This window comes from Nelumbo lutea, chromosome 3 (assembly GCF_056320005.1).
Source record: "Nelumbo lutea isolate HS-2025 chromosome 3, American lotus-T2T, whole genome shotgun sequence".
Lineage (NCBI taxonomy): Eukaryota > Viridiplantae > Streptophyta > Magnoliopsida > Proteales > Nelumbonaceae > Nelumbo > Nelumbo lutea.
This window is the reverse complement of record NC_142686.1, coordinates 112,235,426-112,259,808: the sequence shown is the minus strand read 5'-3', so window position 1 is coordinate 112,259,808 and position 24,383 is coordinate 112,235,426. Positions and strand designations below refer to the sequence as shown.

Below are 24,383 nucleotides of genomic sequence, written 5' to 3'. Positions count from 1 at the left end.
AAAATTTTTAGATTAAGCCAAACAAGTTTATTATAGAAATCGATAACAGTTTGGTCCGGTTTTAATACATTTTGGTCCATTCTATTGGGTTCGACTCAATTAAAAAGCCTAAATAACATGCATACTTACATAAATAACAAAAATAATTTAAATATTAAATTAAAATGTTAACAAGTGTCACCTATTAGTATTGTATAAATTACATTCACACTTTCTCAAACATAAACAACTCCTTGAGCATCAAATTACAAGTTAAAATTTGAAACGAATAACAATAATATATGAAATGTTAAATGAATATATATATATAGATACACATGTTTAAACATATTATATATACATATATATACGTTACATTAATAAATATATTATTAAAAATTCGGTTTAATACAATTTGCGGTTTGATCCGGTTTCTAACATTTAGTAGACCAGACCAGACAAAAAAAAGTTAAAAAAGTTCTTAGATCGAACCAAACCGCTTTAAGACCAAATCAGACCAAATTGCTAATTTCGATTTGGTTTGATGCATTTTAACAGTCTAGACCATATAATGAACACCCATAGGGACAGCATCTAGAATGGGGTTGTCAACAGGTCAGGTCTTATTTAGGGCAAGATGTACCAGTTCCGAATTGATTATTAATCATAGACCCAGAATCATTCCGACTATTAATCAGGATAAATGGGTTTGACCCAATTAAACCCAATCATACTGATATCTATAATTATTTATTAATAATAATTATAATGCAACCTCAATAAAAATGACAGTAAAATAGTAAATTGCTTATATGTTAATAAATCAAACATTTTATCAAAAAAAAATCTTATATATTCTCTATCAAACTTAATTTTTTAACATAAAAAATTACAAGTATCAATTGTTAACTGAATAATTGATTCGGGTAATCGGTTCGGAACAAGGAAGAAGCAGAATCTATCCAAACTATTTAGCCCAAATGCCCAATGACATCCCTAAATTTATGATCTAACTCATCGAACAACGGGGACGAAACGAAGCTCGTCGAAGTCTCGAAGACTCAAAGCTCCACGGGTCGGGTGTGCTGGATCCAAAATCAAAGTCGAGCAAGATTCAAGAGAATCAAGACATAGTGAAGTAGTGAACCCAGTCAACTCGTCGAGGTTCTCGAGAAATCGTTCCCCAATCCAAACGCTTCTTCAATCTTCTGTTAGGAGAAGGCCAATCGAGGGTTCCAACTACCAAGTTTCGATTTTCGAAAACGGTTGTTCTCTCACATTAGACTCGAAGTCAGGACCTTTTGATCGATAGCCGAAAGGAACAGTCTATCTTCGGTGTGGAGATCTTTAATCGGTAGAACTCTATATTCAGGAAATAATATCCTTCTCTGTTAATCGGTAGAACTCTCACTGTTCGGATTCGTTTCTTCATTCTCCTTTCGTTCTCTTCAAATTTCAATTTAAAGTGTTTTTTGTTAATGTTGTAAATAATGCTTATATATGAATCAGGTATTAGGCAGTTGCAACCACTATGTTCATATCTAAACTCTCACAACTTGGATGGATGGCCAGGGAGCTCACAAGAGGTATGATTTTTTCTTCTTCACAAGAGGTATGAATCAGGTATGATTTCTTCTTCTTCTTCTTTTTTACATTTTCGTGAAAAAAAGGTAATTGTAAACGTATGATATTTCGTGCTCTCCAAATCCATCAGAATACTTGGCTGATTAGAACGGGCCCCATGAGCTCCTGACTTGGAGATGGAGGAGCCTTTTATTGGATTGGAACCATTTCAACAAGCATTGCAAAGACTTGATTATTGTGGATTAACATCTCCATATTTTTTGGGAGGACAGGCAGTGGTGTTATTTTTTTCAGAAAAGGATCTCTTACTTATTGAGAGGTGTAGTATACTCTCTTTACAGTCCAGTCCATTGGGTAGGGATAAGGCTTTCATCACAAAAAGGAAAAAAATGTAAAAACGAAAAAACACTCATTGTACTAAAATTTAATATGAACAAAACAGAACACATGCCTTACTGCAGTGGTGGCTAATAGATCATAACTTGGGTTAAAGTTGGTGGGTTACGTTGGATAGCAACCCACATACGTGATATGCAAATGGGGTCATTGGTGGATATGGGTTGTTAGTGGGTGGGTGGATTGATCTTAAACCCACATCCAACCTATCCCAATCTACCTAGTTTCCAGTTGCCACTGTTATTGGGTGCTAAGCTCCAAATAGCCTGTCAGTTTCTCAGGTCCAATTAGAATCTCTGTCAGGGATGAACTGTTGGTGATTATTCAAGGGTTAAAATTTCTAAGATTAAAAGGGAGGAAAGAGTGGACGTTGAAGGAGATTGACAAGCAGTTATCTCTTGGCTGAAGAATAGAGAAGAAATTCCATGGAAGATCAAGGATGAAGCCTTTGGTAAGACAGGTACTTTCCCTAGGGGGTCCCTTGAACACCTCATTCATTTGGATACCTAGAAGTGCCAATTTGATGGCTGACACATTGGCTAGAGTGGGAGTGTCAAAGGTTCATATAGAGCGGGGTTGTCCAGGGCTGGGCTGTAATTTGTTACTTGTTAGTATTTATTTCTGTTCAGCTTCAGCTTTGTACTTGGCCTCTTATTCCTTTGGGGCCTTTCTGATGTATTCTGGGATTTTTTTTTAGTTCCTTAATGAATGAATTTTACTTGTTACTTTTTTTATTCTCTGAGATTTTTGTCCATAGAAGTTCTTGCTTTTATCTCTTGTGCAGTGAGGTAATCGCTATAGTACTTTGTTAAGCGTGCAGAATGCCCTATATAAGAACTCCTTGCTTAGTATGTCCATGGAGTTATTTAGGGATAAAAAAGAATTTGTTTTATCTGAACCTTCATTTCAACTCATCCGTGTAGCATGAATGTTTTAGAAAGAAACTTCTCAATGGAATTGCTCCCTTTGTGTGTGTAATATAGGTGTTTTGATTTCTCTGCATTGCCCTTTGACACCAATACTTTTCTTTTTGTCAGGTCAATTTGCATCTGTAACTAGAAAAGCACATTTGCAAGGGCCTTACAGTCGTCATTTTCAGCCTCTGGTTAGCTATTCTTTTTCTGATTGCAAGGTCTAGTCACCTAATTGTTATGTTAGCATTGATTGAGCTCATAGTCTTTTCTAGAACATGGCCTTCTCAGGCTGTAGTTAAAGTTATTTTGTGAATGTGCTTTAGCAGCTAATAGTTAACAATGTCTCTGATTGGTCCTTCAAATTTATTTATCTATTTATTCTTGGAGTTAATATTTCCCTTGCAGATGTATGGACTGCTTTTTGGATTATCCAATGTCTGACAGATATTTTCCCATTCACTGGGTGCTTTTTTCTTATGCATGGTTCAAAAATGGCATCTTGGTATGCATGACCATTGTCATTATTATATGATGTGAAATTTAGATATACTAGCATCTTTCAAGAAGATTTAGATATACCAATATATTGAATAAGTGCTTAGGAAGTTTAAAGGAAAGTTTTGTTAGATATAATGTTACTTCTGTTAGAAAGGGATGCATTTCAGTTTTTCTATGGGCTACATTTGGAGGTGGAACTATGTGATGATTGAGTTGATGCGTCATGAATAGGTTCATTGATGTATTGTTGCTTTATCAGGGAGACCAGATCTCTGGCCTTGAGAGCTATGGCACCAGGATACTAGGGGTGTTCACGGGTTGGTTCGGTTCGATTGCAGGCTGTTTGGTCAACTCAACCGACCTAGTTGGGTTGGGGGGTCTTGGGGAGTTTGTCACCAAAACCGGCCGACCATTAATGAAAACCGGTCAGCTTGGGTTGGTTTTTGGTTTGGTCAGTCGGTTCAAAAGATTTAAACTTAAAAGTCAAATTAAAAAAAAAATGCAATGGTATTATTAAAAATTTAAAATTTACAATATAAAATATTTTAGACTAGGAAATATGGGAATTTTCCTACTTTCTCATATTAACAAAATTAAACTTAAAATATAAAATACTAATATATATAACTATGATCGGCTTGGGTCAATTTACATACAACCAAACCAAAACCGACCCGACCTGGTTGGGTTGGGGAAATTGTAAACCGAAGTCGACTGAAAATACTAGAAAACCAACCAACTTGGGTCGAGTTGGGTCGGATTGGGTTAGTTGGTTTCATTGGTGTGATGATAGGAATGGCAATGGGGTAGGGATTACATTCCCCATCCTTGACCCTGACCCCCAAATCACCCCATATATCCATCCCCGATCCCCTGCGGGGAAAGGTTTCCCCCCTCCATCCCCGACCCCAACGGGGATGAATTCCCTGTCGGAGACCCAAATCCCCGATAGGATGAGAGTGATTACCCAATTCCAAAGAGATTGAGAGAAAGACTGAGAGTGAGATCGGCGATAGAGAGAGAAAGAGAGAGAGATTGAGAGTGAGATCAGCGACAGAGAGAGAAAGAGAGAGAGATTGAGAGAAAGACTGGGAGTGAGGTCGATGACAGAGAGATAGATTGAGAGAAAGACTAAGAGTTTGAGACAGAGAGTGAGAGGACCATTGCGAGAGTTGAGGTTGGCGATGAGAGAGAGAGAGTCTGATGGGCGACGGCGACGATAGACGAAGGTTGAAGGAAGATTAAAGAACTGAAACTCTTCTTTGATTATCTCTTCTCTGTCACTCGAGTATCTCTGTCCTCTGTCCGATGTTTGACGGGTGGGTGGCGACAGCAACGGAGGTCGGCGAAACGGTGACGAAGATGAAGGCATGAAGCTAGGGTTCAGAGTGACAGAGTTCTCTCTTCTCTCTGTCAAAGACTTGAAGTCAAACATCACACCTTGTTTAGACTATAGATGCATTTGCGGATCAGCTAATTTACTACAAGTTTCTTTGACAGGAGAAACTCTGTATGTGATAATGTTCCAGAAGCATTGATACTATAAATTAAGTAATGAACGTGTATGTATTACATAATATAAAGTGTGCTTCTCTCAGCCATAGTTCTTTACTTATAAAATTTAATTGACTACATAAATCATTTACTTCAAAGCAATAGTCAAGTGTGATTGATGAAAAAAAAAAAAAGAATCAAGTGTGAATAAATTTATCAATGTTACTACTAAATGAAAAACATTTTCCATGAATCCTATGGATCTCTTGTTAATGTGTCTGTCAACATTGAGAGTCTTCACTCTTGGTAGTAGAAGAGGGAGTGAGTGCTACACAGCTGATGGATAGTGTGTGCTGCAAAGTAGGTAAGCTGCCCACAAGATACCTGGGTATGCCTTTAGGGGAGAAATGCAATGCAAAGAAGATTTGGGAGCTGATTGTGGAAAGGGTGGAGAGAAGGTTGGCATCTTGGAAAGGGAGATATTTGTCAATAGGCGGGAAGCTGGTTTTGATTAAGAGTGTTTTTTCCTCCCTTTCCACTTACTATCATTATGGAAAAGAAAGGAACTCATGAATTAAGAAAATTGGAAAATCAAAGATGGAGTTATATTGATGGGTGCAATCTATGGAACCTGGGTCCATCTGGAATTGGAGGCATATTCAGAAACTGGGAAGGCCATATTAACCATCATTCTTAGGTCCAGTTGGAGTTGATGGTTCTAATGGAGCAGAATTGTGGGCACTGCTGCGTGGATTACTTCTGGCTAAATCACTCAATCTCAATAATTTCCAAATTGAAGGAGACTTAAGACAATTAATTGTACCTTGGGTCAAAAACAGAAGGGAGTAAGACGGTTTAGCCCAGGGTCAGAATTTATAGGGTCAAAGTACTGTTGAGGTAGGTGCCAACTCGGAATTGATGTCAATTCACGGGCGGGCGTTGGTGCATAGTGTGGGTTGTTGCCATTTTGAATGTTTATAGCTCTGCAGTGGAAATCAGGAATCTGCATTGGGCCTGTCCGTACCCCAAAAACAGAATGGGGTTGTAGAAATATAGACACATGATGAGAGAGATAGCCGACCTGTCTTTGGAGATTGGGGCCTAGTTTAGGTGGATCCCTAGATCAGCCAACTACGTTGCTGATAGGCTATCAAAATATGGGTAAGTCAGAGGCAAATGTTTTGGGGAACTATATTTTTGTAAGAAGTAGGGCTGAGTTGGCCAATGCTAACTTGGAAGGGGTGCAGGGCACTAGACATTATAATCAAACATTTTTTTGAAGCAATAAAATTCTGATGTATTGATCAAAAAATAAGTTGAGTCTTTTCATTCTATTGTATACTAGTATTTGACAATATTGACGGAGAATGCTAATTATTCACTTTATAGGGACACCCAAATAAGGACTTTCAACTCTTTAAATAACTTTAACAATACTAAATCCTAATACAACTAAAAAAAACCAAAAATAGTTCCAAGAGTGATCCAAAGAAATGGAAAGACCCAGATCCCATTACTGATTAATACACTATCACTAAAAACTCTCTAATATTCCTCTATTAACGTAATTGACCATTTAAAGTGATTTACCCTATAATCTGAGATACTAACAAACAATAAAGTAACTTAAAAAAAAAATCAAAATACTTAAATCCAAAACACCCAGAAATTATGAAATTGGAATTGGACGAGAAATTAGGAGAAAAATTATTTCTTTATCAATGGGTTCTTTTCCTGCTTCCATGCCTGCATTACTTTTACACATTTGCATCAATTTCAGTGTTCGATTATTACCTTTGGGGACTCAATTTGACTTTAGTCAACTTTTTAAATGAACTATAGTATTTGCTTATGCTTTTCACCTCCCGGTTCTTTAGAATGGTCAGAACATCATGTTTGAACCAAAATGGGGAAAAACTAACATGATGTCAACATGCTTTTTTTCAGAAGCATTGTACTTTTTCAGCCACAGCTGCTGACAACACTCAAGAGGAAAAGAATGAGCAGAAAGAGAAGTAAGTTTCTGATATTTACATGACCCCGAAGACAGTTGTAAGAACCTGGCATATGTGATGTCTGTCAAGTGTTTAAATGCCATTTATCATTACTTGTATGTGTATGCTAAACTTTCTTCAAAAATTCATGTTGGATAATTCATTCTCTAAGCAAACCAACAGGTGCTGGACTGATGATGTATTTTTACACATCCTTGGTGACATTTGGTGCATCTCCATATGTCCTCTTAACATGAATATGCAGTTTTCTGTTCCTGTCAATTTCTTCATACTACCCTGTTTTATATAACTATGCAGGATATCGGTGACATTTGTTGACAATGATGGAGAGGAGAAGCATATCAAAGTCCCTATTGGAATGTCTATGTTAGAAGCTGCCCATGAAAATGACATAGAACTTGAAGGTAAGTATTGTGAGCAATTTCCAAGTGTTTTAGACCAAACTACAATCCATTTCTTCTTTTTCTTTGTTTCTTTCTCTTCCAATCTTTTATGGTATGAGATTTTGGTTTGACAAGTTCTCTGCAAAACATTGGAACATAATGGATCTTTACAGGTCTAGAATTACTACTAAATTGGTCTTCATCCTGTCAAAGTGAAACTCAATTAAACACAAGAAGCAATCTCCAACAAGTAATGGAGGGGAAGCCACATGGAATCACTAAAATAACTTCCCTAAATAAGTCTTATGTTCTAACATGTTTCTTCTCTTTGAACAATTATGTATTTTTTAAATTGTCTGGACAGTTGTTTGATTTCAGCATTATCAACTTTATGAATATTGAACATGTTGGCCTCTGCTAAAATTGAAGGGTGATTTATATGTGATTGTATTCATACCTTAATGTTGATTTAAAACTCAAAAGGGATTACCAGTATTGCTTTTAATGTGATTTCAGGAGCTTGTGAGGGCTCACTTGCATGTTCCACATGCCATGTGATTGTGATGGTAAGATATTGGTACTTGGTAGCCCCCATCCCCCATCCTATCCCTCTTTTCTCCTTGGGACGATCATTTCTGGTTATTCCAAGACATTAATAGGCTAAAGATTGATTGTGTTCTTGTGTTTAGGATATGGAGTACTATAACAAACTAGAGGATCCCACAGATGAGGAGAACGACATGTTGGATCTTGCTTTTGGTCTCACAGAAACGTATGCCCCTTATCATGGACCGGTAAGAAAGTTTTTAGGTCACCATCAAGGAGGGTTTTGAATATGCTTATCTGGATTTTGCAGGTCTCGTCTGGGTTGCCAAGTTATTGCAAAGCCCGAACTTGATGGAATTCGCTTAGCACTGCCTGCTGCAACTCGAAATTTTGCTGTTGATGGGTATGTAGCAAAACCACATTAGACAATCTCCATGGAAGGCAAGTGGATAATATTCAATCTTGTAAATCATTCAATTATCTCATTTTTGAAGTTTTCCCATTTTAGTAAAAGGTGTATGCCCTTTATTTGGTAAGTTATTTGTATAATGCTCAGCCCTCGTTGCATCCTTGGATTATTTACAATTTCCTCATAAAAAAATTACAATATGTTATTGCAAGTGGATCTTGATTGTACTCAATCTCCTTTAGCATCTAACGGTTTGATCAGAAGAACACGAATGAACATGACCATTCTGAATTTACGCCATTGCAAAAAGAATGCCTAGATAGATTTTTCAACTATCTGCTGCTCAAAGCAGATAAGTTAATTGATCATTTGGTAAAATCAATCATCTCATCAGTTTCATGGTTTTGGTCCATTCTTCTCTATGGCAATATATCTATTAAAGAATGTGTCAAATCTCATTATACAAAAAATTCCCTTAACTACGTAAGACAGTTGCTTCTTGACCTCTGTCCTTTAAAGCTGTAAGTGTATTGAAGTGCTTTTCACTTGTCTACTCATTGATCAATTTTGCATGGACCCATCTTATTCAACTTTAATTATCTTCTGTCAGTTGGGCCTTTTTTTATCAATAACAGTAACTTTCCATTAATAATTAACAGAATTAATTACAAAGAAGGGGAGATAAACTTTCTTAACTCCCCGGGTTGGGCAGGAGCCCCCATAAAAGCAAAAAGAAGAAATTACAACGTTGCCCAAAATAAAGAATCCCAAGCCACCCCTTGCTTAGCTAACCCATCTCCAAGAGAGTTAGCAGATCTCTTCACCCAGCTGTACTTCACTTCCATATCCTTTGTTAGCCACTTAATAGTTTTTCTTTTCATTGCTGAAGTTCCACAACCCTGCCTTATCCTCTTATAGCCATCCTACTACCACCTGCGAGTCACCTTCAACCACAAGTTTCCTTATATTCAACTTCTTTGCCTTTGAGCCTTTCTTATTCCCTCCAGAACCGCAAAAATCTCATCCCTGAGGGAGTCACCTATCCCTATAGGGCCTGAAAACGTAGCTGAAACAATCCCTTTCTCATCCCTGAAGACTCCCCCAATACAAGATTGTCCTGGGTTCCCCTTCCTCTACTGTTGCCATCAAAGTTCAATTTTACAGAACCATTAGGGGGGAGGGGTCCAAGAAGAACTAGTCCCTGTTCTAATCTGAGAAGCATTAGCAATCTCCTTCCATTTTCTCATCAAGTCATCCAGAGTAAAGTCAGTAAAAAGGTCTGAAGTCTTTAACCACTGTGCTGCCCTTAAGACTATGTTTGGTTTGAAGGGAAAGGTGGGGAAAGGAAGGGAAAGTTGGGAAAACCTATATAAGGTTTATAAAGGTTTCCTCATCTTTCACTTCCTTTCCCTATTTTTTCTTTCAAACCAAACACGGCCTAAGTGAATCATCTCTATTACAGTTTCAATACTCCTTATCTAAGAAAATTCTTGAATTCCTTTCTTCCCACAATGTCCAACACACAGCAGCCCTTGTGCACCTCCACATGGCCCTTCCTCTTCTCAAATGCCACCTTAAAAAGGACAAAAAAAATAGAGTTTGCACAGACATAAGGTGGTTCCATCTCCTCCCAAAAAGAGAGAAAACCCATACCCATATTGTTTAATTTATCTCTACAGTTATCACTGGTCCATCTTAACAACCATCTTTGTTACTGTCAATTGATTTATTTCTTGATTTCCCCAAGATTCTTTTCTATAATAATGGACAGCCAGTTTTACAACCTCCTATAAAATTTCCTATTGGCAATCCTTGGAGTTTGGCCGCAATATCAAAGTACAATACATCCTCCAAAACTTATCTTGGAGGCAAGCATGTCCCCAGATACATGAAGCTTGACGAGACTACAAAAATGACAACATAGAATAATCTGTTCGTAAGTATGAGCTATTTTTTAATGTTTTTTTTTTACCAAATTCATGTGATATACTTGTTTTAGTAGGCTTGAATTGAAAATTGTCTGAAAGCGTCCCTGAAAAGCAGTGTCCATTCTTGTCAGTTATGTCATCTAACAACAGTATGAATAACATCTTCCTGTTTATTTTTGGGCATCCATTATCAGTTGAAAAGGTATAGGCTTGTGGACCTAAACAAGATTGTAATTGGAAATACTATTTTTTAATGTTTTTTTTAACCAAATTCATGTGATATACTTGTTTTAGTAGGCTTGAATTGAAAATTGTCTGAAAGCGTCCCTGAAAAGCAGTGTCCATTCTTGTCAGTTATGTCATCTAACAACAGTATGAATAACATCTTCCTGTTTATTTTTGGGCATCCATTATCTGTTGAAAAGGTATAGGCTTGTGGACCTAAACAATATTGTAATTGGAAATACTTGTGTTCCTGCTAATTGTTTTCATGCTTCCTTTTCATGGTTTTGGTATTATGGTATACCAAGCAAGAAATCCACTCGAATCTATTAGCCATATTTTTGGCTGTTGGAAATGCGTTGGGCATTCCAAGTTACCATGGGTGTGGGGCAAAATAGTGATTACACAGTATTCATTTGATCCAAAAGACAAATAGGGGATTAAGTGGGTTGACGTGTCAATGGATTGGTTCTGCCAGACTACCCAAACCGAAATGGACCAGGTATGTCAGTTCTGGTTTCATGTTTTTGCCCCTATTAATAATTAAGTGTTCTTGCTTGTCTCGAACGGATTAGGATCCAAAGTTCCAAACCAATTATTTAGTATTTTACTATCAATTTTATGAAGATTATATTATAAAACTTAAGCTATTATTTAAATAAATAAATAAATATAGTTTTCAGAATAATTGAGTCCTATTTATGGTTCTGGGTTCGTTCTTTTGTCCCGATTAATAATCAGTTTGGGACTCAGTTCTACCTGAAACCAACCCAGACCTAATCCGTTGACAGGCTGTGGTGAAAACAATTTTACGTGAAACCAACTCAGTTCTACATTACAGTGTGAAAACAATTTTACTTAACGAAGTCTGTGGTGACGTCAGAAAAATGCAATGAGCCGTTTTAACTTTTTTTAATGGAATATTATGAGGTAGAGGTAGTGTTGTGATTTATATTTTGTGGCTAAAAGCAAGGTTGTAAAAATCGACTGGAACCTGGACCGTTATGGGTTGATGGTTTGACCGTCTGGTTTAAATGGATGGTCTGTTTCATAAAAATTAGAATAATTAAAATAAAAAATGGCCAAAAATTGATGAATGGGTTGATGGTTCGATCGACTGGGTCAGTGGATTGTTGACTAAATCAATGATTTTTGGCTAAGGATCGGGTTAAAGGGTGAAATGGGAGCGATTGCCTCAATTGTTCTTGAACCACTAAAACTTTTGTGGTGTTCTGTGAACTGAACAAATTTCATTGCAGAGATCTATGTACTCTGCAGTGCAAATCTGAACTGGATATAAATTTTGCATCTGTTTATTTTATAACTATAATTTGAACTAAAAAATTTGTACTTTTTATCTCATTTGATCTACTGATGGTGCAAATTTTACATCACGAAAGCAGATGTTAAATTTGCGCTATCTTTCTACTTCCCACTTCAATTCCTTTTTATATAGACTAGGGACCATTGCTTTGTAGTTTGTACCTTATTTTTAAAGAAATCAACTTCTTTCATTCTCTTTAATTTAAGGTGGGGGTTATATCATAATACTTATTTTACTTTTCACAAACAAATTAAGAAATAAAAAAGTAAGCCAGAATTTGCATTCAGCACATCGGTTCATCGGCTCATGTTTACACCGGCCTCAAATAAACTGAGCTGTAATTACAAACTTGATCGGGTCAAGAAGTTAAGATATTATGTGTCCCTTGGGTTAGAATTACTTGGAGTGAATGATGTGATCATATGGATGGTAAGCCATCAAGCTGGAGGTCACGGGTCACTGGATCCTACTCTAAAACACAAACATTAGCATATTGAATATTGGCCATGGGCCCATGGCTGATAATCAGAACATTTCTGTGAACGAATGTGATCAAGCGGTGGGTCCTGAACCATGGGATCATGGGATTATGATGGCAGAAAATGTATCGTGTAATTGCGACTGTGAAACCCCTTGTGGAAGCTCATGATTCATTGAATTGGCTAAGATCGTTGGTAGGGGTGCAACTTGGGTCGACTTGAATTGGCATTTTACACTACATAGTGGGATGAGGCTATGAGGTGCATTTCTATAGGAGGGCGCAACATTTCCTCTTTTCAAGGGACTGGTAGTGATAAACTTGTCATTTGTACAGTTATTTAGGTCTGCAAAGGAATCAAATTGCATCCCATATAAGGTAGATCCAAATTTGGTTTGAATGGAATTTGAATTGCAACAATATATTGAATCATCATCATCATCCATAACTTAAACCCACAACTATATGTGGCTGGCTACATGAATAATGTTTTGTCAGCCCGTCCTATTTAAAGCCATATCTATCATTAAATTATAAGTGATTAAGTCATTATTATTAATAAAATAAATTAAAAATAACTCATGAACAAAATATATTAAAAATAAATTTATGAAATTTACACAAATGATTTCTTAATTAAAATGCAATATTAAAACCAAAGTTACTAATGGATAATATATAAATTATAAACGCACATTTAAATTGAATCAAATTGTATTATGAAAGTATGGGTGTCAATGGACTGGTTTTGGATTAGACCCTATCCAGTCCAAAATCAATTTGGACGGACCAACAAAATATATTGGATTAGACCAATCTGGTCCAATATATTTATTAGATTGATTGGACATGGTCTGTTCGTAACAAATTTATATTGGATTGGGTTGGATTGAGCCAATATCTGGTCCATCCATTGATATAAGATAAGAATATATGTATCAATAGACCGGGTTTGGATTGAAACCAATCTAAATCAAAATGAATTTGACCAGATTGGATGGTCCAGACATTAAATTGGACTGGTCCAAATTGGTCCAAAACATTCATTGGATTGGATTGGACATGGTCCATTTATAATGTACTCACATTTGACTGGATCGGGTTGGACCAAATCCAGTCCAATTGGCACCCCTATATGTAGACCTATTCATGGGCCGGGTAGCCCAACAAGCTGGCCCGGCCCGGTCCATTATTAAGTTGGGCTTGGTCATAATTTTACGCCCGTAGGCTCAAGCACAGGCTTAAAGCACTAGGGCTGACTTTTTTCGGGCCAAGCTCGGGCTTTCTCAAAAAAGCCCGGCTCAAGCCCGAGCCTGACTTGATATAATATATTAAATAATAAAAATATATTTTATTTAATAAGAATATATGTACAATATTTTTTCTTTGTTTTTTTTCTAAGTAATAGTGAGATGTTTATTATTTTTGAATTTTGGAGGTTTTTAATATAAATAGAATTCTTTTTTATTGAATAAAAAAAGTTTCTATTTTCAAATTTCTGGTCGGCGAGCTTCGGATTTTGTATGAAGACTAGACTCAGGCTCAAGACTTAGGCCCGATAGTCGGGCCAGGCTCGGGCTTGGGCTTAGGCCTGAATGTATTCTATTGATACATATACAAAACCCAGCCCAAACCCAACCAGCCTGAACCATGAACAGGTCTACCTATATGAAAGTATCAAATTCGGATGCCATTTGCAGCCCTACAGTTTTTACTGTGGGAGTTGCAAAGTGCAAAGCATCATTTCTTAATCAATTGATCTTGTTGATGGTTTTTCATTAGAAAAACTTTGGCTGCTTAAATAAAAGAGCTTGGGCTGTTTTAGACCTTCCTATGCATGACACGTTGACATAGGTGTGGGGTAAAAGTGTATTTAAAATCAATATTTTTCTATTTAAGAAGACAAACAAAGACTTGAATGAGGAGGTAACATGTCATGCGAAAGAAAAAGGAAGCTACCAAACAGCCAAAGTTTCTCCATTTCTCACTTGTTTCGTTTCACTAAATCTCATACATTCATAGTGTTGCCAAGAAATTAGACATATGCGTCTAACACGAGGGAAGGAAAATCTTCAAGATCGATGCATAAGTCTTCCTTTAGGTTATATTTGGTTTGAAGGAAAATATAGGGAAAGGAAGGGAATGGTAGGGAAATCTATTTAAGTTTTGTAAAAGTTTCCTTACCTTTTCTTCTTTTCTCTACTTTTTCCTTCAAACCAAACACAGTCTCAATTAATTTGCATTTTAATTGTGTATACGGGATTTAATTTCCATGTCATGTGAACTTATACCATTGCTTCAACTCCCTTTCTATGAAATTGTGCTATAAAATACAATGGAAATTTACAAGAAAAAAATTCATTTTAATTTGTATTCAAACAAGCTTTAGTGCAAGGTTCAAAGTGTCGATATAGGGTGATACACCGCTATGGCGTATCGACCTATACCATCCCTTTTTTTAAGTTTTATTTATTTTTTTTCGATACTGGTTCAGAGGGGTCGGTTTAAGTGCTGGTTACCCTCTGAACCAGGCCCTGACCCGATACAACCCTTATAGGGGCGTATTGGGAAGGGGCCGATATGTAACGATTTTTTGAACCTTGCTTTAGTGCAAGGGGATAACTTTGGTTGTTGGGGGCCAACAACATAGACTGTTTAGAGCATTTTTAGGCTGGACACGTTCACCTAGTCATGCCCATGCCTTTCTTTTTTATCAAAATAAAAATAGGTGGCAATTACTAATTTAACCCTGCACTAAAGCATGCTTGAATGCAATTAAAGACAACTAGTTATCTTTTTGTTAATCAATTATTTATAATTAGTGAATGTTTTGCAAAAATATAGGAAAATAAATTTAAAAAGTATTATGAGAAAATTTCTCCTCTTTATTGCTTAGTTGTAATATTAAATCCTAGAATTAGGAAATATTGTTTAGAAATTTTACTTGAATCATATTGTGAAAACATAAATATTGAAGTTGGAAATTGATGGTGCGCAATCCACTCGGTCCTATCTGTCAACGACCTTGCCTCTGGCTGGAGCAACGGGTGCCTGAAATGGGGAAGAAGGCGAGGAGTCTCTGGGGAGGAACCCGATGAGAGTGCTCCGAAGCTCAAGTTAGTATTTCCTCCAAGATAAAAAAACCAGATGGCGCAAAGTTATCACATACCTCTCGTCTTCAGGGAAGGGGGCCATTTATGACCACTTCGCGCACTCACTCCCAAGCTCCTGTCAGGTCGGGTATCATTACCTCTGCACCTCTGCTAGTTCGGGTGTCATCACCTCTGCTGGGGCAGAACCGTCATTGCTCTCCTTGTCGGAGCCGTCTCTGTAACTGGAGGTAGTGGTGGCAGGTGGCCGTTGAAGTGCAGCTGTCAAGCATCAGATCCTAAGTCAGCCAGGTGCGCCGTGTCAGGATACAGACTCCTTTGGTGTCAGGTACGGTACGGTTGTTTAGTTCGGCGTCCTGGAGACGAAGTGCTGGAGTGGTGTGCGAGGCGAAGTCTTGAGTTCGGATAGAGGTGTGGCCTGAATTGCCCTGGGACGGGCCAGTTCGGGTCATTGCCCTTTGCGCTCCTCGTAAGGCTTGGGGTCGACGGGAGAGTTCGGGCTCCTTTTGAGGAGCTTAGGCCGCTGGTTCCTCCTTTTGGAGCTCGCGCCTTGGGCGTACTGTCGTGCCGAGCTGTTGGCTCCACATGTTGAGTGGTTACGAGGTCGGGCCAAATCTTCCTTCATCAATTGCCCCCCACTCCTCGCGCTAAGGGGCTTGCCCTGTCGCGGGGAGTTCGCGAGGTGGAGGGTGGATTTGACCCGTACTTTGAACTGGTTTGACTGATAGCACGAAGTGCACGTTCGTCAGGAGTTTTTTCGGGTTTCTCAAGCGCCAAAAAGTCAGGAAACGCGCCAATCCGTCTATAAATGCTGAAAGACGTGACAATGTGCGTTTATTTCAAAATTTAAAAAATGCGCCGCTGTCGCCTTTAACGCGAGGAGACGTGCGCCGACGCTCCTTTGGTTTCAAAAGACGTGCAGCCAGTCACGTCTCGGTCTCAGGAGACATGTGATCAGCGCGAATGTGGGCCGCTGGATTTTCCTTGATCAGAACCGTTGATTTTCGGTTACTGTGGGTATAAATAGTGGGGGACCCCAGTCGCTTTTCATTGTCATTCTCATGCATTTTGCTTCTTGAGCTCACGTCCAAGTTTTTAGCTCGCATCCAAGTTCCCGTAGTCTGTTTGCTTTTTCCGGGTGAGTCTACTTTTTTCCTGGAATCCTTTTCCTCCCGATGTCTAACTCGGACAGCTCAGATAGTTCTTCGAGGGGGTCAGATGCAGGTTCTACGAACCAAGTTGCATCCCCCGACAGCCCTAGTAAACCCGAGGTAGAGCTCGAGGAAGAGTTCGAACCCGTAGGCCGAGTCGCCTCGGGTAGTTTGGTGTCCTCCTCCCGTAGAGGTCGGACATTAGACAAGTTTGGGCCCTCGACCATGACGCCTGAGGGGCTTTACTCTCTTATTACCCAGTTCAACTTGTCGCTGGGTTGCGCTTGCCTTTCCACCCCATCATTGTCAAGGTTATGAACCACTTCGGCGTTACTGCCGGCCAGCTTCACCCGAATTCTATTCGTAACTTGGTGGGGACTATCTCCCTATTTTGTGAACAGATCTTGCCTTTAAACCTGGAGATCTTTTCTTCCATTCTAATGCTTAAGAAGCAAGTAGGTCCCCTTCCCGGGCGTAGGCGGGCGTATTACTTGTCTCCTCGCCCAGGGTTTAAACTTTTACACGATCTTCCCAACAAGGTCCTGACGTGGAAACGAGACTACTTCGGGGTGCGAAGTGCAATGGGGTGGCCGTTCCAAACCGGGTGGGGGATGGCTACCTCCGATGCCGGTGTTACGCTTGATAGGGAGACGGCAAAGGGCCTTCGGAAATGGGCACGGCTTGGGCTAAAATGCCACCATTATCTGACGGAGGCCAAATTCATCGAGGCCGGTCTGAGTTCGGGTAGGTTCCTTACTCAGAGGCTTGCCTTTTGTTTTGCATTCCGTTCTTCGTTTTTCTGATGTCGAGCTCTTTTTGCAGGTGCGATGGACACAGAGAAGACTCGTGGTGGGAACCCGTTTCATGTCATGAAGAGGAGGAAGCGAGTCACCAAACGAACTCGTGCCGAGCTGCCCTGAGATGCAGAGCCCGAGGTACCAGACTACCCGTTAGTGGATCCGCCCAGGGAGCCCGAGATGGCCCCTCCAGTACAGGAAGCGGCAGGGGCCCCTTACGCCGAGGCTGCTTATACGGGGGCTCCCGCTTAGTGAGTCTACTTATACGCGAGCTGGGCCTTCAAGCTCGGGAGGCCAAGGCGAGTTCAGGAGCGTGTTGTCGCCGAGCCACGCTCTTCAAAAAAGTAGGGAGACTATTTACCCTGAGGAGGTCACGACGTGGACCGAGCTTTCTTTGAACCATGTAGTCTGTCGTGCTGCCACTCATGCCATGGTGGTAAGTCAACAACATCTTGTCAGGCTCTTTGTCATTATCTTTCTTGCTATTGCTCTTTGAACACTTGTTATTTTTCATTTTGGTAGGTGAACTCCTCCATCCATGCCTTGGCGGCCCAAGCGGAAAAGAGCTCGAGGTGGGCACGAGCTACCGAAGAAGCTTCCCGTGCTACCGAGGTGGCTTTTCGGGCTGCTGAAGCGGCTTCTCGTGCTGCACAGGCCAAGTTGGCGACGTCTCAGAGGGACACCGAGGCCATGGGAGTGGTGGTGAAGCATATGGCGGACCTGAGGCTGGACTTGCAGCATCAGGTTGAATGCCTTCGAGAGGATATTAGGGAGAGGACAAAGATCTTTTCTCAGGGCATCGAGGATGCCAAGAAGAAGGCCGTCGATGACTATATCGCCTCATCGCGTTTTGACGACCTGATGATGGGCTCGTACAAAAGGGGCTTTAAACTGAGCTGGTGGATGATCCAGAATACGTACCCCGAGCTCGATATTAGCGCTATAACCACTTCACGCATTACTCAGGAGATGGCCAACGCTGCTAACGGTGTACCGGATTCTAAGGATGAGGTAGGACCTTCGAGTATCGTTGAAGTGCCTTCTGATGATGAAGAAGTACCTTTCGGCCTGTGAGCTTGCTTCTGTTGTTTTGTGTTTTTTTTTTTGGAAATGTAAACAAAGTATTTTGCAATGGAATGATTTTCTTTTGGCTAAATGTTGGTCTTTCTTCCGAACTGACCGTATTGCCGAACTAACCATATGCCCAATCCGTTTTTTGCCCGGGTTAATGCACTCTTTCGGCCTATTTTGCCCGGGTTACTGTACCCATGCCGAGGTCCTTGTTAGCTCAGCATTTTAGCCCTTAGGCTCTGGTAGCGACTTAGTCCACTTCGCTTGGTGATCTATAGGTATTATCGTCTCAAGTTAACGACGTTCCATGCTCGGGATACTTGTATGCCCTCTAAAGTTTCGAGCTCGTATGCCCCCCGAGTGCTCTCTTTACTCGGTAGGGCCCTTCCCAATTTGGTCCAAGTTTGCCCATGTCGGGCTCGGGTGCCATGATCTTACGGAGAACCAGGTCGCCGACGCGGAAACTTTGCTTTTTTACTCTGGCATTGTAGTACCGAGCTACTCTTTGCTGGTAAGATGCGGTTCGGATGTATACGAGGTCTCTTACCTTGTCCAGTAGGTTGAGGTTGGTATGTAACTTGTCTCTGTTTGTCTAGTCGTCATATGCTTCCAGTCGTAGTGTAGGAATTTCAATCTCCGCTAGGATTACCGCTTCAGTGTTGTAGGTGAGGTTAAAGGGGGTCTCTCTCGTGGCGGTTTTTTCCGTAGTTCGGTGAGCCCATAGAATACTTGGTAGCTCGTCCGCCCACAGCCCTTTAGCTCGGTCTAGTCGTGCTTTCAGTCCATAGAGGATAACTCGGTTCATTACTTCTGTTTTACCGTTTGCCTATGGGTGCATGACCGATGTGAAGTTCTGCTGAATCCCCATATCTTAGCACTATTCTTAAAACTTGATGTCCTCAAACTGCTTGCCATTGTCGGAGATCAGTACCCGAGGTAACCCGAAGTGACATACTATGTTCTTCCAAAAAAAGCTCTGTATGTTTCAAGCTGTAACTGTTGCAAGAGGTTCAGCTTCTATCCGCTTTGTGAAGTAATCTATCACCACCACTAGGAACTTCCTTCCACCTATTGCTGGTGAGAATGGTCCCAGGAGGTCGATGCCCCATTGCGCAAAAGGCCATGGGCTGGTGAGATACTTGAGGTCGGCAGCAGGCTGATTGTGGATATTGGCATGCTTCTGACATTTGTCACATTTTCTAACGAGCTCAACAGCTTTTGCCTTCATTATTGGCCAAAAGTACCCTTGTCGAAGTGCCTTTTGGGCTAAGGCTCTGCCCCCCAAGTGTCTGCTGCACTGACCTTCATGAGTGTTGCGGAGTACGAGCTTGGCTTCGGCAGGTCGCAAGCAACGTAGGTAGGGGAGTGTGTAGGACCGTCGGTACAGTCGTTCGTCTATTATGACATATTTGGTTGCCTGGCACTGCACCCTTCTGGCTACATTGCGGTTTGCAGGGAGGATCCCATCTAGCAAGAAGCTTGCGAGTGGGTCGATCCAGCTCGGCTCTGCTTCAAGGACGAGAGTGACCTCCTCTGCCCCACCGAGAATGCTAAGCCGAGGTAAGTCCTCTATGTACACAGTTCTCATGGCGTTGTGACTAATGCTGGCTAACCGGGACAGGGCATCAGCCTCTGTGTTCTCTGACCTCGGGATTTGCTTAATGAAGTGTGACTAGAAGTTGAGTAAAGCCTCCTTTACTTTTGCCAAGTAGGCAATCATAGTTAACTCGCGTGCTTCGTATTCGCCCGTAACCTGGTTGACCACGAGCTGGGAATCGCTACAGATAACTATGTGTTTTGCTCTTACCTTTTTCTCTAGGGCCAGCCCGACTATCAATGCCTCATACTCCGCCTCATTATTGGATGCCGTGAACTCAAAGCGTAGCGCATATTCCAATTTCATGTCACCCGAGCTGTGTAGGACTATTCCAGCCCCGTTGCCCTGTTGGTTCAAGGAGCCATCTATGTGAAGAATCCAGGGCTCCTCATCCCAGTTTGCGCTTGGCCTTACTAGGAGAGATGCCACCCTAGCTACTACTTCACGGGATTCGGACTCTATTGGCTTGGGAGCTCCAAGCTCACCCGAACTGAGGATCTTGGGCTCAACCGGCCTAGGGACTTCGAGGCTGAACGTGCACTCGGCGATAAAATCTGCCAAGGCTTGGGCCTTAATAATAGTTCGTGGTTTATACTGAAGGTCGTACTCGCTGAGATCGATGGCCCACTTTGTCAGCCAACCGGAAACCTCGGGCTTGAGTAAGACTTGCCTCAGAGGTTTGCCAGTCAAGACGATGACAGTGTGAGCCTGGAAATATGGACAGAGTTTCCGAGCTACAATTATCAGTGCGTATGCCAGCTTTTCTATTTGTGGGTATCTCATCTCTACTCCCTGCTGAATTTTACTAACATAATAGATGGGTCGTTGGACCCAATCTACTTCTTTTATTAGTACTGAACTGACCACCTCATCACTTGCCGAGAGGTACAGTTCTAAGACCTCGCCCTCCTCGGGCTTGGTTAAGATCGGCACACTAGCGAGGTAGTTTTTTAGCTCGTCAAATGCGAGTTGGCAGTCCCAGGTCCATTCAAACCCTTTGCCTTTGATTGCTTTGAAGAAAGGCAGGCAGCGGTCTGCCGACTTGGACATGAAGCAGCTCAGAGCGGCTATGCGACCATTTATCCTCTGAACCTCTTTTACTTTTCAGGGTGGTCTCATATCTAGAATGGCCTTTATCTTGTCCGGGTTGACCTCAATACCGTGCCGGTTGATGATGTACCCTAGGAACTTACCCGAGGTGACACCGAAGACACACTTGTTTGGGTTCAGTTTCATGCTAAATTGACGTAAAATTTGGAAGACAAAATCTAAGTCTTGTATTAACTCATGCGAAAATTGTGTTTTGACGACAATGTCATCTACATAACATTCTATCTTTGCACCAATTAAGGCTTGAAACAGCTTATTCACAAGTCTTTGGATGGTCGCCCCAGCATTCTTCAATCCGAAGGGCATGACCTTGTAGTAGTACAGGCCAAACTCGGTTATGAATGTGGTTTTTTCTTCATCGGACTTATCCATCCTGATTTGGTTGTAGCCCGAGTAGGCGTCCAAGAAGCTTAGCAACTCATGTCCCGAGGTCACGTCCACTAGGCGGTCAATTGTGGGGAGGGGGAAGCAATCTTTCGGGCAAGCTCGGTTCAGGTCGGTGTAGTCAACGCACATGTGCCACTTGTCGTTTGCCTTTTTTACCAGCACTGGGTTGGATACCCAGCTCGGGTAATGAACTTCCCTTATGAAATCTGTTGCGAGGAGCTTTTCGACCTCCTCGTCCACCACCCTCCAGCGTTCTAGGGCTAAGTTGTGTTTCTTCTGTCTAATGGGTCTGACTACAAGGTTAATATTAAGTTTGTGAGTTATAAGGATGGGGTCAATACTGGGCATATCGGCTGCGGACCATGCAAAAATATCTAAATTTTGAAGTAAGAAACTCACCAGTTCAGTTCACAGAGGTTCCTGGATGGAAGCACCGATCTATAGCGTCCAAGCTGGGTCCGCAGCTAAAGTTGGGATTGCGATCATTTTTTCTATGGGCGCAGCTCGTTCTTTGCCTTGCTCCGTGGGCTGTTCCACTTCGAGGTCGTCGGCCACCTTGGTTTTTCCTTTTAGGGTGGCAACATAGCACTTGCGGGACTCAAGTTGGTCGCCCCGCACTACCCCCACACCGAAGTCTGTAGGAAACTTCATTGTCAAGTAGTAGGTATAGACCACCACCCGTAGGATATGAGTGATTGGCTGTCCTATTATGGTATTGTATGGGGAGGGTGTCGTGACCACCAATAAATCGTGGTTGAGTCTGACCGCAGAGGTCCACGTGCCGACTTCCACAGGTACCGTTATTTTCCCATGGGGCCTAACTTCTTCTCCACTGAAGCCTACCAGAGGAGTGTTTGCGGGCTTCAACTCGCTTTTTTGCAACTGAAGCTGGTCAAACGCCGACTTGAAGAGAATGTTCGTCGAGCTGCCTGAATCAACAAGTATGTGCTTGACTTCGAAGTCACTGATCCTTAGTTTTATGACAAGCACATCATCGTGTGGGTGGTGGACCCCTCGCGCATCGTCTTCCGTGAAGAAAATCGGTTCCTCCATCTTCGGCCTCTTTGGAGGGTTCTGTCCTTCTTGGACAGCTTCGCGAACTGACGTCCGGGCTGCTGCCGAAGTACAACCCACTACCACCGAACCTCCCCCTATCATGTGGATGGTTCCCGAACTGGCCTACTGCTGGACTCAGAGGCATCCTTACCGTGCTCCCCTTGCCGACCTGTCTTATTATTATTATTATTATTATTATTATTATTATTATTATTATTATTATTATTATTATGCTGTACAAAATTTCTCAAGTACCCGCGATGGATGAGTCCCTCTATCTCGTCCTAGAGATTATTACAATGTTTGGTACTATGACGTGATCTCTATGGAAACTGCAGTACAAGTTTTTGTTCCTCTCGTTTGGGTTCCCTTTTAGGCGAGGTGGTTATTTTACGTACGGGGTGTCTTTGATCGTCATTAAGATCTCGGCCCACCTCATGTTTAAGGGTGTATAGTCCGTCCGAGCTGCTAAGGAAGCTCGGAATGGCTGTTTCGACTTCATCTCCCGGGCTGGATCTTTCCTTCTTCTGTCATCTGGGTTGGAGGGCTCGCCTTCCCTCTTCCTTTTCTCGATCCCGCTTTCGGCCCTTTGGTTGATCTCCTCCTCTGTTCTCATGAATTTATCCACGAGCTTGAGGAATTCAGCTACGATCGCGGGCTGGCTAGCTACCATGTGCCATTTGAACTCTTTGTGTGTCACTCCTCTCTTGGTTGTCGAGAGTTGTACTACGGGGTCCAGTTGTGGTATCTGCAAGCACGCATCATTGAACCATTTGATGTAGCCCCGGATGGACTCTCCTTCCCTCTGGACTACTCCAAAGATGCTTTCCTCGGTTCTGGGGCACCATTTGCTGTTAACGAAGTGTGCGGTGAAGACCTGCACGAACTGGGTCCAACTTCTTATTAACCTGGGGGCCAGGTTCCTGTACCAGGTGTGGGCTACCCCCTTGAAAGTGGTAGTGAAGGCCACGCACATGCATGATTCGCCCTTGCGAGGTGCATTTGGGACTGGAAGGCATCAATGTGGTCGTTGGGGTCGAAGGACCCGTCATACTTGTCTAAAGGGGGGAGTTTGAAAATTCTGGACATGGGGACTGCAAGGAGTTCTGATGAGAGGGGGGAAGGGACTGAGAGGATAGGGGCAGTTTTTACCTCGTCCGAGCTTGCCTCTTCCTTACCTCGGAGCTCAGGTAGAACATGGGTGGCAATTTGGCGACTTCGTCGGCATCTTCATTGCTGGGTGGGCCTGGTACTGGTGCTGTTGGTCTTTGTGTTGCTGAGCTTGATGGGCCCAAACTGTTGGTAGTCCGCCGCTAGGACGTTGAATCGGTTCTTTGTGGGTGGGAGCTCAGGCTTGGAGCGCCGAGGTGCTGACTTGGCGGGCGAGGTTCCCGACCCGCCGGCGAGTTGCAAGGCGGGGGTGATTTTTCTTTCCCCCCAGCCCGGGGACGAGGCATGGCTGTTAGGGGGGTTCTGAAGTTAGGAGGCTTCTCCTCGGTGATGGCGTCCGCCCTAAGGGGAGAGCTTAACCGGCTTTGGAGCAGGGTGCCGAGGTGGAAGCTGTGGTTGGTTCAGAGGCAGTTGGGGGAATTGCTACTGATAGTGATACTTGGAGATGTGGTGCAGTACTTGGTGCTACTGGAGCTGATGCTGCTGGAACTGTTGCATTTGGGCTTGCATTGCCCGCATGCATTGCATCAAGTCATCAAACTGGTTCTGGTTGGTCGCCAGGGGAACAGCAGTTGGTTTAGTAAAGGTTGTTTCGACAGGGAGAGGAAGGGGGACGTTCATGGCGGGAAGGTTCACGGGCGCCACTGTTCGTGGCGCATTTAGGCCGAGGATCCCTTCCATGGGAAGGGGGATGGTGAACTGTCCGATGCACACCATGGGGACTTGAAGTTGTTCCCTAGTGGCATTCATCTCCGTGCTACGTC

The 24,383-nt window shown here is 42.0% G+C and overlaps 1 protein-coding gene across 4 annotated transcripts; it reads left to right on the top strand.

The window, feature by feature from the left end:
- The first annotated feature begins 976 nt into the window (after positions 1–976).
- Positions 977–8,429, top strand: LOC148867688 (uncharacterized). 4 transcript variants are annotated; one of them, XM_088978461.1, is made up of 8 exons: positions 977–1,333; positions 1,489–1,565; positions 2,997–3,064; positions 6,813–6,880; positions 7,178–7,284; positions 7,780–7,829; positions 7,953–8,035; positions 8,120–8,429. In XM_088978461.1, exons 2-8 carry the CDS (start codon positions 1,511–1,513, stop codon positions 8,232–8,234), a joined length of 546 nt encoding a protein of 181 aa, XP_088834587.1. In that variant the 5' UTR covers positions 977–1,333; positions 1,489–1,510; the 3' UTR covers positions 8,235–8,429. The 4 variants fall into 4 exon arrangements, with proteins under 4 accessions (XP_088834587.1, XP_088834585.1, XP_088834584.1 ...); XM_088978459.1 differs by having other exon boundaries at positions 984–1,377; XM_088978458.1 differs by having other exon boundaries at positions 984–1,377; positions 2,997–3,091.
- The last annotated feature ends 15,954 nt before the right edge of the window (positions 8,430–24,383 follow it).